At 34.2% G+C, this 13,397-nt stretch overlaps 2 protein-coding genes across 5 annotated transcripts; both read right to left on the reverse strand.

The window, feature by feature from the left end:
- Positions 1-3,168: 3,168 nt before the first annotated feature.
- LOC141587294 (uncharacterized) lies at positions 3,169-5,151 on the reverse strand. 4 transcript variants are annotated; one of them, XM_074408741.1, is made up of 4 exons: positions 4,801-5,149; positions 4,527-4,621; positions 4,344-4,419; positions 3,169-3,741 (listed from the first exon to the last, which is right to left on the reverse strand). In XM_074408741.1, exons 1-4 carry the CDS (start codon positions 5,032-5,034, stop codon positions 3,421-3,423), a joined length of 726 nt encoding a protein of 241 aa, XP_074264842.1. In that variant the 5' UTR covers positions 5,035-5,149; the 3' UTR covers positions 3,169-3,420. The 4 variants fall into 4 exon arrangements, with proteins under 4 accessions (XP_074264842.1, XP_074264841.1, XP_074264844.1 ...); XM_074408740.1 differs by having other exon boundaries at positions 4,344-4,422; positions 4,801-5,148; XM_074408743.1 differs by lacking the exon at positions 3,169-3,741 and adding an exon at positions 3,787-4,053 and having other exon boundaries at positions 4,801-5,151.
- Positions 5,152-5,210: 59 nt separating this feature from the next.
- LOC141588687 (uncharacterized) lies at positions 5,211-12,849 on the reverse strand. Its single transcript, XM_074410115.1, has 12 exons — positions 12,721-12,849; positions 11,937-12,403; positions 11,768-11,846; positions 11,361-11,684; positions 11,121-11,194; positions 6,867-6,898; positions 6,671-6,726; positions 6,550-6,578; positions 6,402-6,451; positions 6,229-6,284; positions 5,400-5,839; positions 5,211-5,316 (listed from the first exon to the last, which is right to left on the reverse strand). The coding sequence occupies exons 1-12, from the start codon at positions 12,742-12,744 to the stop codon at positions 5,211-5,213; spliced, it is 1,737 nt and encodes a 578-aa protein (XP_074266216.1). The 5' UTR covers positions 12,745-12,849.
- Between the last annotated feature and the right edge of the window lie 548 nt (positions 12,850-13,397).

Genomic DNA, 13,397 nt, shown 5'->3' on the forward strand with positions numbered 1-13,397 from the left:
TTTCCAATGATAAAGAGAGTGGTGAACCCGGAATTTGTTTGATTATGGAATCCGACTATGTGAGTATATATTATGAGACTTAAGCATTGAAATTCGGGATGAAGTTCTCTTTTAGGGGGAGTGGATGTAATCATTCCAAATTTAAGGAAACAGAAAGTATGGGAAGTAGAGACAGAAAGTAGAGAATGTGAGGAAGTCACAATGAGTATAATGATTGTGATGAGTATAAAAGAGTGTATATGGATGGAGGGACACGCATGAGCGTGGTGAGAGAGATGAGAATGACATTGGCACAATGAAGCTGATGATGACGGTAAGAACCTCGAGAGAGCACATGAGAATCGGTAATGAAACTTGAGGGAGTGATTTGGAAAGGAGTGAGTGAGGTGGACTTCGGGGACCAAGTTTATTTTAAGGGGGAATATTGTAATACCCGGATATTTGGAGACCTATAAAGGAACCTTGGGATGCGTTAAAAGACCTTAGGCGAGACGAGAGGCCACTCTGGAGTGAGGTGTGACCATACAGTGGACGACCTAGTGGAGTGTTTGATGGACCAAATGAGTGTGTAGTGGACCGAGTGGGGGAGATAGTGGAGTGAGTATATATAGGTCGCTCGGCCGAGTATAGATTGTACTCGACCGAGTCAGTAGCACTCGGCCGAGTGGACTCAGCTTTCGACCGAGTGCACTGTGTCAAACGTGTTATAGATAATCCGTGACTTCCTTATCCTATCTAACCCTAATTTAGTTCTTTCTTTCTCTCTATCACTACAAACCCTCTCCTTTCTCTCTAAAACCTTTCTGAACACTTTCCCATGGGATTCAAGCTTGGACTAGAAGATTACACACCTTATCCTCCTTCCCTTTCATCTTATGAGTAAGATCTACCTTTCCTCTTTCTTTTATCAAACCCTAACTTTTGGGGTTTTGGTTATGGGTAATTAATTGGTAATTAGTATGTGTAATATGGGTAATAATAAGGGGATTTGTATTGTATTATAGTGTAGGACACTTTGTGATAGTTACTATGTAATTTATGTAGGATGAGACGGTTTTATTTGACGGAATCGTGATGGATTCAAGTTGCTTATGGAGTATGCTAAAAAGGTAGGTTTATCCTACTCAGTTTTGATAATGTGAATACTTGCTAGTGTGTCTTTTGTCGTTGTTTTCATAGCATGAGTCGTATTGCATCTCATTGTGGTATTTAAGGATTGTGGTTAGTCTCATGTATTGTCGGAAATGCATTATAGCATGACGACACGAAGAGTCGAGATATTTGAGGAATTGATGTTCATGGCATGTTTGGGAAGCGTGTCTCATGATGAGTCTTATTTTGGTATGTTATATTACATATTGCATACGTGTGTTTATTGTACATGTTGGAGGTTGATGGTGGAGTTGTGGTGGTGATACTTGTTGAGGAGACGTAAAGCGGTTGGGAGACCGTCTTACACTTGGGTCGCCTCTTGGAGCTTCCTACTCCAAGAGGCACGTGCACGTTTATGACTTGAGTACGGAGGGGCTTGTGTGATGTCATGACGCCTGGCAGGGGTCCGGTTAGCGCCCGGACTCGGTTATATCTTATGGCCTGCGGTGCGTCTGTTTGGTGGGCGGTGTTGCGGTGCCGTCACCGGGTTGTTGGTATGTCTGGGCATGTCCCGGTACCGGTGTGTAGTTGTGGAGTATGGAGGTTTGAGGCTTGTGTGTTCTCTTTATTACATTGCATATTTGTATTCATGAGTCGTGTCTTAGATGTTAGTATTATCGAACCTGACGTCTGTTGGTTGTGTGTAAATTGTCACCTATTTCCAGGGTATGATATTTCCGATCATATAGAGAGCAGTTTGAGTAAGTTTGTTTGGTGACGTGATCGGGTTTCGGGCCGCGCTTTGGACTTGGAGTTAAGTCACATGGCTAAATGGCATACGACATAAACAGTAGTCGAGTTGTAGAATGTATAGTTCACATTTGTCATTCACTTATTTATTTATTTATTGTTTGTCATGTAATTCATTAAATACTTTATTTATATAAATGTTTCTAATTGTAATTCTGATTTCACTGTCTCGAGAAACCGAGATGGTGACATCTCCCGATTACCTTGGCCAGGTAAAAAGGGATGGTACAATCATCTTCTTATGGAATTTCGGTTTAGTATCTCAGTATAGATTTTCACTCAGAATATACTAAAGTACTGTAGTACCAATCTACCTTTTTTTTTTTTTTGAGAAAAGATCATTATCATTCATAAAAAGTCATACGACATCTACAACATATGCCAAGCTCAATCGGATACAAACCGATTACAACCATAGGAAATAAATTCTTGTTCAAAGAATGAAACACTGCAACAGAGTCTCTATCATCGATTTGCCGCAAAAGGCTTTCATCCATAAGAGGGTCTCTGAATCTTCCTTGACGAGTATCCATTTCTTCTGACGTGATTGATTGTAGCCATGAATCGGACAAAATATGTAAAAGCATATAACGATCTATAACAACGCTGATCTTCTGCTGACTTATTAGAAAACTGCAAACGAACAAGAAAACGAAAGCTCTCAAACTGAGAGAAGGACACCACCGATAGACGGGGACAGAGCCCTCAGAAAGAGAGACGAAACAAAAACGAAAGCGGAAAAATTAAACAAAAACATAAAGGAAACAAAGCGGAACACATGAAAAAAACGGAAGCCACCGCCTCCCTACCAACCCACAACACCGCCAGATCCAAGCACCACCCTGCCACACCACCTCAACAAACTCGTCCGATAAGACCCGAACAATCCACATACACCACGCAGACCGAGAGGAACGGGCGGACCCGTACGATCCAGAACCGGGTGTGGGTAAGAAAGGGGATGAGGGTTAATCGGAAGAGAGGAGACGGGTCGCCGGAGAAAGGTCTTGAGAGACCCCATCCCCGGCGACATGGTAGGGGGTTGATGGGTGGTGGTGGGAGGAAGGAGGAGAACGGCGGCAGCAAAGGGAGAGTATTTAGGGTTTTGTTTTTTAGAGAAAAGGGGGAGAGAAAACTAGAGAGAGAAATTGAAACGGTTTTCTGAAAACGCCTTTGGTTGTGCAGAAATTAGAAAATTCGTACCAATCTACCTTTGGGAATGTACACAACTCAAATTAACGATAACAGGACAGTTTAGATGGATCATTTACCTCAAAACGTCAGTCTCAATTCATAGTTAATGTAACAAAAAATAAAGAACAAAAACATAATATGACAACAATTGTTGGAAGTATATCAAACATTAGAATTTTACGACTAAAATATGTAGCAGTGCAACACATTATTATTACAAGTTATTTTAGTACCCATGTAACGTACGGGGGATGGAAACTAGTTTTGTGGATTTCAGGGATCTTTCATGGGATCAACCACTAGCGGCTAGTTATTACCCAAAAATCACATGCACCTGAATCCACCAGTCAAGGCAGCCACAATGGAAATACACCGCATGGGAGAATGTCGACGACGCAACACATCAACCAATCTTTTTGCTGATACGAGAGGGGCAAAATCTGCATTTGTTTCGGGGACAATTATATGGAGAGCTGGAGAAAACACCGTAGACGAAGAAATGCCTCGCGTCAGTGACATACTCATAGCAGCTTGTTTAGGATACCTACTATGGAGAGCTGGAGCAAACACCGTAGACGAAGAAATGCCTAGAGTCCGTGACATACTCATAGCAGCTTGTTTAGGATACCTACTCCCGGTACGAAGCTTAGGAAAAACAAAAAAAAAAAAGATTACCTTGAATTAAAATCAATTCATATACAAGTACATAACTCAGCATTCATATCCAACATATTATGATTTCTGAGCAACCAATCATCCACTGCCTCTTGTATCGGTTGTATGCCTAGAACCCCTTAATCTGTCATTACACAGGCACATGCTACTTAACATACAACAATACTATCACACTGCCTCAATGGCTCCCGCAAATTTCGGGGTAAGGGAGGGTTGGATGTATACAGCCTTACCCTTGTGTTACCATACCAAACTATACCAAGAACTGCATCAAGACCGCTCCTTCACAAGAGAAAGAAGCAGAGCCACTTTAGAAAGCCATTTCACAAGAGAATCGCATCGAAGGACCACTACTTCACATGATAATTACCATACCAAACTATTTTAACACTAGTAATATAACTAGGCGAACTCGCCCCTATAGCGGTTGTATCAGATCGAGGCAAATAACTCGGCAAAAGAAAACTAACTAGGGAAAAAATACACATTAGCACATGACAGTGAGATGAGACACGGATACAAAACTGAAGGACAGTCTGTTCAGAGTATGATACAGGGTCAATGATTCGTACCTTAGGACGACAATGTTGTTCAAGCGACTTGTCATATACCCTTCCTGATACCCTCTCGTGATCTGCAAAGTACACCCTGCTGCAAAACAAAAGGCAGGCTGTAAAAACTTAGAATTGGCTTCATCCTGCCAGCTACTATAACGACTAGTCGACTATTAACGAGCAAAGAGTACAGCTAAAAACCTGAACATAGCGTTAGCAATTTTTGAAACTAGTGCATCAGAAATGCCTGCCCTGACAATGAGCCATGCAACCTCACAGTCTATCTCATATTGGCTCTGCACATCAATGATATTCAAGAATTAAAACTCATACATCTAATCTTTATGAAAGATCAGGATCACAAATTGCAACAATTATAATCCAAGATCATGATAAAAGCGTCTCTTACTAAAGACAAGTTCGTAAGACTTACTAAATTGATAACTTGTACTGCAAAACCATATCGACATATTACCTTTCGTTGCTCCAATCTAATATATGCAGAAAGATGACCACCTATCTTTTCAAATATAGCTAGTAGTAAAACCGTCTCTTCTCTCTCGAGTGGATCATTATGTTCATGCGAGTTCCCGTGCCCAGCACCTCCATCTTTGTGAGTGATTGATGTTGGAACCAGAGTGTCCACCATAAAGTCTGATGCCAAGAGCTCTTTATGGGCTACCATCAGCAACGCACACAACTCAACCATCTTTCCTTGTTTCAAATATAGTAAAAATTCAGAGTAGACATCTGTCGTCTTCAGAACAAGCAATCTTATAGTCTCCAATATATGCCTCTGTCAAAAGCAATAGAAATAAGAGCAAGACACCATCGGATATTAAATGGATCAAACTCTATGCAACACCCAACAAGAATATGATCCTACTAAGTTGTAATCTGAAGCACCATACAAATTTCGTCACGACAGAGAAGCACTACAAGATCACTGGCAGACTTATTCTTCATCCAGCGTCGGATATAAAAATCATCCCTGTGAAAAGAGCAAACAATCACACGACAAAAGAATAATAGAAGAGCAAAAACTATAAGATGTTTAGAGTAACAACGCAATACCGAATACTTTCAAGTGCAACATTGAGTGGCAATGCTGCCTTAATTTTCAATTCATCACAATCTCTTCTGTCGTCAGCCAGAAAGCCATTTTCAAGAAACAGGGCAGTTAATTTAGGGTTTGCAAGCTTTGCAGCTTTGTGTAAAAAAGACCAGCCAACATCTGTCAGGTCTCTAAAACTAAGGAAAGCATCAGTCTCGCCAGCGAGTACTGCAGCAGCACAATCAGCACTGTCATGCAAAAACATGAGGTTTCTGACGATTGTTGGCAGATCATAATCACAATCCAGGGTATCAAAGGATTCCACTCCATTCACAACTTTAACAAATTCATATCTGTCATCCAGAAACATGACATGATTTAGATGACGGTATAACAAAGTGCCCTCTCCACAAGTCTCTCCTCCATAGCTTCCACTTGTCTTTGGGAGAAAGTAAATACACTGTTCCAATTATAAAAAAAAAAAGAAAAAGAAAGAAATAGGCATTAGTGTGTGACCTCACAAGCATTTCATCAAGATAAAGCAATAGAGAAACGGGTGTGCAACAAACCACCAAATGAGAGACATAGCACTATCGTGCCCTCAGCTTTTATGTACTTAGGTGATAGGAGTATAGGACCCTGAAACTAAACGCAACTATTGTTTCTCACTATTAATAATCCAAGAGAAGAAGGCAAAATCTAAAAACCTGAGTCCAGATAACAATAATCAGGCATGTCTCATTAAAAGGTCAGTGCATGACAGACTTGCAAAAAAACTTTAACTCGACTATAAATCGAACAGAAGTGAACAGACAATATGTGAACAATGCAAGATATTTTATTGCTTACCTTAGTAATCATCGATTCTGAACTCACTTTCTTCATAAGACGTGTTTCCAGTAGAACTGTTTGAAAAAGAGAGCTTAAGAGATTTCTACAAACATTCATTTGTTTGGGCTATTCACATAAATGTTTTGTTAATAACTGATAGGCGATAGCTATGGCTGTCAGAATAGTCTCACCTTTGTCCCCTAGCCGGTCAAGTGGTCTACACTTACTCGGTTGCAATTTCCTAATGAGATTAAGAAATAACCTTTATCAACAAGAATGTGAAACAAAAATAAGAAAAATATCGACCAATAACCTCTAGCAAAATTCAATTACTTTTACCTGTGTATATCAGCTGAGATCTTGACGTTCTGCTCCACATGTAGTTTCACACAACTTAATAATTGCTCAAATACTTAGAATGTACGTAAAAGCTAATCAATAGAGTGAATTGGGTGCTTACTCGAGTACTCGGTGTGCTTGAACAATTTTTTTCCGCAAGAACTGTCTCAAAAAATTCTGTTTGAAAAATAGACGTTTAGAGACTTCTATGGTCGATTGTTCTGTTTCCTTGGTGTTTGTACAAATGGCATATTCAGTTATTCACACATTTGTATTGAAACTTTTATTGAAAGCTAAGGCTGTTAGAATTATCTCACCTTTATTCCTTCGCAAAAGCTGAGCTGCCAACCTAAGTTATTGCGGATTATAATATTCTCATCAGGTTGCGAAGCAATATTTATACAATGGCGGTATTTAATTAAAATAAAGGTAGCATCCGACAAAATATACTATAATCAGAACACACAGAGAAAACAATCAACCAATACCCTATATCCACTAACTACAACTAATTATTAAATATGAACGTAATAAATACTCCATAAATCTCAGCAAAGTTTTAATTATAGTTTAATAAATGTTACGGTTTTTTATTAAATTATATTCCCTCCGTTCTAAATAATTGACGCTTTCTTTTAACGAGGCGAGCCTTTGAATTTAATTTTTAGAAAAACATATTGGTTAAAAAATTATAAAAATTACACCATAAATTTCTTTACGAATAGAGCTTTAATATGAGTATACATTTCAATATATTTCGTTATATATTTTGAGAGAAAATGAAAAGAGAATTGAGTGTATCGAAAAGTAAGAATGACAATTAAAAAAGAACAAAGGGAGTATTATAAGTACGATTATTTAATTCTAAATTTATTAAAAAAATATTTTAATAAAAATTCTAAAATGTAAATACATTTAAGATTTTATGAAGGCTTAAAAAGTGTGATAACGATTATGTATGTACATAGTGATAGCGAGTGCCTTTGTATTAAATATTTTATATGTTGTATTTTAAAATACTTTGACCTCAAAAAATTATACTTGAGAAAAAATTCAAACTATTTTATTTATAAGTAAAATCTTAAACACCATTATATAGTTGTGTAAAAAAAAAAAACTTGCAATTTTCTTATAAATATGTTGTACCCTATATGTTTGCTAAGGATCATACGTTATACATAAAAAAAAATGAAAAAAAGAAGCATAAAATTATATTCACATCCTGTTGAACAACTATTAATTGATTTAGAAAAATAATGTACGGTGAAATGATCTAATTTAAGAAATTAATGTTGATTGTTGTATTATTTGAATACATTTTATTTTCATTAATATGATACTCCCTCTTATTCTAAATAACTCTCTCTATTTCCTTTTTCGTCTATTCACAATACTCTCCCTATTTCCTTATTTGGCAAACTTTTATACTTATTTTAATCACTTCACCCCACAACAATGCCCCACAATACTCATACTTTATCTTATTTTAATATCTTACCCCACAACAATATTTATTTTAATCACCTTACCCTACAAAAATACTTATTTTAATCACACAATGCATTCCCTCTCTCAAATCTCCTACCCTACACAAATATTTTACCATATAATACTCCCTTCCTTAATTCTTGTGCCCCCCCTTAAATAGGGAGGGTTATTTAGAATAGAAGGGAGTATTAAATATTACTAAAATCTATACGATGTATATGGCAAAGAGTAACAGAAATTCTACATCAATCAATACTATATATTAAATCCAGAAACCAAGGGACTTCAATGTAATTAAAGAAAGTTATACAAATTAATTATACTATATATTTTTAAATCAATAGCACCATGTGATGGACCCAATTGAGGGATCTCAATGCAAATATTATATAGTTTGGGTTAAAATTAAATTATATTTAAGTTTGGTAATTTTCCTAAACATGGTCAATTTTCTTAAAATAAAATAATTAATTAAGATGGTCAATTTCCTATAAATTATACTATATTGTATAATTCTTTCGATTTGATTTAATACATATATGTAATATATTTATATAAATATATAATCATCTTAAAATTGCATTCCTAAGTAGTAAAAGTAATTTCGTAAGTAAAGAAAAGAATTGTAATAACATTGGATATAATTATATGATAGTAATCAGTGAAAGTGGTAGAAACAACGGGAGTAGTGAAATAATCAATATTAATGCGACAATAGTGAAAGTAACAATAATTAACGGTGGGGTAGTGAAATTATCAATATTAATGCGGCAGTAGTGATAGTAACAATAATTATGGCACGAGTAAGGAAAGTAACAATGATTACGGGCAAGTAGTGAAATGTTATTACTATTGTTTCATTAATAAGAGTAAAATATTAATAGTGGGAGTAGTGAATTTGTCACAAAATTTATTTCATCGTAATTTTAGGATATGCCATAGAAAAATATATTAATAATAAATTTATGGGTTATGCAATTTTAAATAATTTTATTTAACGAAAAAAAATTAATGGTAAGTAGAGGTAGCCCGGGCGAAGCCGGGCACCAATACTAGTATAGAAAAATATAGAAAAACTTCATGTGGCATGTATGTTTTTAACAATAGCAAAATTTATCGCAAAAATTTATGTATGTACATGCTAAATAGAAGAACATATCACGAGCAAAAGTGAGCATAGATAATATAGTAACGAGAATGTATGTACCATGTTGCATGACATCCATATGAATATTCATTACAAAAATTTGATATTAGACATTTGCATGATAAAATACATGAGAAAGAGAGAAAAGATGATTCTTTTCTAATTATTATCGTCAAATAATCATTGTATAATTATTTATAAAACATTGATCACGCAGAACAAACTAATCTTATTACTTATAATAATAAGTTTATACGTAGTATGTATTTTATTTAAAAGTTTTGAAATTAAACCTAAAAAACTAATATTTTAAAAAAGTTAATCCATTTTTATTTATAACTAAAAATATAAACTGTCATGTATCAATTCTAATATTTTTTCTTCCATTAAAATAATAAAAATATTCAAACTTCAGGATGGATGCTAGTATATATATATATATATATATATATATATATATATATATATATATATATATATATATATATATATATATATATAAAATCTGGTTGAAACGCTATGGATGCACCACGTTGAGCTATAAATACAAGCATTAATTTAAGCTGAACATTAAATATAAACATAATAAATGTTGTATAAATCTAAGCAAAATATTAATTATAGTTTAATAAATTTTATTATAAAATTATATTAAATAACTACGGTAATCTGATTCTAAATTTATTAAAAAAATATTTCGAAAAAAATTCTAAAATGTAAATAATAACGTTCATTGTGAAAAATGCATTCAATTGAGTATAATTTTCATTATATTTATAGAAATATTTTGAAATGTAGAGATGATTAAAACGAGTGTCCCACAATGTTTTATTTTTACGTAAAAAAACATTTTGAGAAGGTTATAAAACTTAAAACCATTAAATCCATTAAGAAAAATATATTTGGAAGAGTCATTATATTTATTAAAAATAAAACTTAAAGAAAACTACTAAGACAAAAGTTTTTATAATTTGGGAATGAAAAAAATTATACTGCAAGAAATTAAATACATATGAGATTTCGAGAGGTTTAATAGTGAGTATTTGTACGAGTATGTATGTACACAGTGATCGCGAGTGCAATTGAATAATCAAAACAATGGTAATGATGATGAAGTAATACAGTATAGTATTATAAACGACATAAAAAAGTAGAGAACACATTATATTTTTTTTAATATCTTCAATTAAATATGTATACGTCAAGTATAAAATATTGATTATGACTAACTAAATATTACTTTTAGTTAAATATTTTATATGTTATCTTTTAAATACTTTGAAGTTAAATCACAAAGATTATTATTTGAGAAAGTTCATTTCATTTTATTTACAAGTAAAAACTCTTAAACAACATTATATATAATTGTTTAAAAAAACAAAAGGTGCAAATTTCTTATAGATATGTTTGACACGTAGCACATGCAAGACACAAACCAAAATATTTGAATAAGTTGTGTTTAGACCCTGTATGTTTGATACAAAAATATGTCACGTTATACTTTAAAAGTTAAGAAGTGCATAAAATTATATTGATTATTCACTATCATTTTGAACAAATATTAATTGATTTGGAGCATAGCGTATCATGAACATAATTTTAGAACTTAATGTTGATTGTTACATTATTCGAACAAATTTTATTTTAATTAATATGATATTTAATCCGTCACAAATTTATTTATAAAACGTTGGTCATGCATAATTAATTATAACTTATTAGTTTTAATTGAAATTGCATGTATTTTATTTTAAAACATTGAAGTTAAACCTAAAAAAATTATATTTGAGAAAAATTAATTTACTTTATTTTATTTATAAGTAAAAATATTAAAGGCCATTTATGAATTATATTATTTTTCTTCAGTTATAATAGTAAAATTTTAAAACAGTCCGCGCGAAGCACGGGATACTACCTAGTTATATTAATTCTTTACCTAGCCAAGTTAGCTGAGATCATATGTGTTCCCCTGCCATGTAGTTTCACTTCCATAAGTTCATTATAGGCATCCTGAAAAGAGAGGAAATTATTAGTAGGAAGAAAAATGGTCCTTCAAAGATGGTTCGAGTTGAAAATTAGCTGAATTTGCTTCTACTGAATTACAATTTATTTTTACAAATAAATTTGTACTTGTAATAGATTAGGCAGCAATGATACTAGAAGTAAAAAATTATACCTCAAGCATTAAAAGAGTGTGATTCAGAGTACGATTCTGGTTGAGATAATCACGAGACATCTCCACAAGTCTAAAGACAAGCAACATAGATCTCATAATTTCCTTTTTCTCCAAATCTGATTCTAGGTCATGTTGTAACACAATTAACTTGGCAATTGGGCTACTATATACATCGTCATCAATCACCAACTTGTCCCAAGCAACGATTAGCAACGTAGCCAGCTTAACAAGATTCCATTCCTCAACACAGGCGACACATAGAGCAGTAACCTGCTGTTTTTTCGACTTTGACGCTAGCAGTTTGATTGTATCCAAAGCCTCCTTCTGCCAATTAAGCACAACAGTATATTATATATTCCGTATCAATCAGCACATACACTCAAAAGTCACTGAAATCAGATTTATACCAACTCTTGTAGACGGAATAAGGAAAAGAGGTTGTATACAGATTCTCCAGCACCAAAGTCTTTGACAATTTTATGATCGCTGCAAATCAGAGAGCAAAACCACAAGGACAGGTCGTCAAAGGAAGCATAAAACCAAGGAAAGTTTAGTTAATCAAGTAGTCGTACGTACCACAAAGAATCTAGTGCTAAGTTAAGTGGAAGGAATTGAACATCCCCCGAAGTGGCATCAGCGCCATGTTCTATAAATAACGCGGTTAACCCATAGCATAACATTTTAACAGCGAGCTCTAATGGGGTAGGATTATCTCCAACTTCGTCTTCAAGTGGATCAGCTGGTAGTCCAAGATTAAGATCCACCTTCCGCAATAAAGTATCTCCATTAAGAAATGCAGTTGCACAGCCAACGGCACGACGAAAACATAGCAACTTCAACAGTCTGGTCTCGAAATGGTCATATCCCCAGCTAAAGTCGTATTCTCTGGCTTTGAGTAAGGAGACAAATGCTTCCTTATTGTCAGTACGAATGTAGCTTTCCAGTTCTAAACCGATTCCAAAATCATCAACTTCGGTTTCTAGTAAGGAGATAAATTCATGCCCATTAACACTACTAGCACTACTACGCACCAATTCCCTATCCTGAAACAATTAAACACGAGTCGCTAACTTGGATTAAACCAATTTACAACATTCAGCACTCATTTGTTTGTTTAACATTGCAAGGGACATTGAATTTTAATCAAACGTAAACAAATGATTGGAATGGAGAGCCTAGTATTTAAAACAGGTACAATTAAGTCGGATCAATTTTGTCAGGTCTCCTAACTGCTAACAAGTCCTTAAATTACTTAATTCGAAACAAATCTACTCCGTAAAAAACAAACTAGATTTATCTATTGAGATTTTATAAGTTTTGATATGAAGAAAGAGTAAAAAAGCGAGAAAATAACTTTTACCTTGTTGAAAAATTCTTCAGCCATGGCTTTGGTGGTAAAATAGCAGACAAACGAGTTGAAGAGAAAAAGAAAAGGGCAGGGACAGAAAGGAGGAGGAGGAGGAGGAGGAGAATTCTAGGGTTGCCAACCCAACTTTTGTGTCGGATAGTAAGTTTATCCGTGTCCACGAATAACTCACGAACTTAAATTCATATGAATTGAAAATGGGTATGTTGTTTGGTTGCCCTAGTTCACATTAATTGAAAGTTTTCGTGAATTTTAATTTCTCCGTAATAGAGGAAGTTGCTTACCTGAATTGTACTTCCTTTATGGCAACCAAATAGTATTTTGCTATTCACATGAATTTTAAATTCATGTGTTTTATAACTTTCTAGGCAATACAAATTTCTATATGCAACCAAACGACCGTACTGTCTATTTTAATACGAAGTATCCGTGCAACTTTACACGGGTATATATAGATAAAATATAAAAATAAGTTTTAAAATTTGTTATACTTAAAATATTGTATATTAATGATTAATAGTTACCACTGTACTGTGAAGACATGCTTAAACTTTTGTCACATATCATGCGTATACCGTGTTTCATAATTTTGATTTGAGCTGGTATAAACTACTCCCTCCAATTCTATGTACTCTTCCCTTTGTTTATGGGCACGGAAATTAAGGAGAGTA

The sequence above is a fragment of the Silene latifolia genome, chromosome 6, assembly GCF_048544455.1.
Source record: "Silene latifolia isolate original U9 population chromosome 6, ASM4854445v1, whole genome shotgun sequence".
In the NCBI taxonomy this organism is placed as follows: domain Eukaryota; kingdom Viridiplantae; phylum Streptophyta; class Magnoliopsida; order Caryophyllales; family Caryophyllaceae; genus Silene; species Silene latifolia.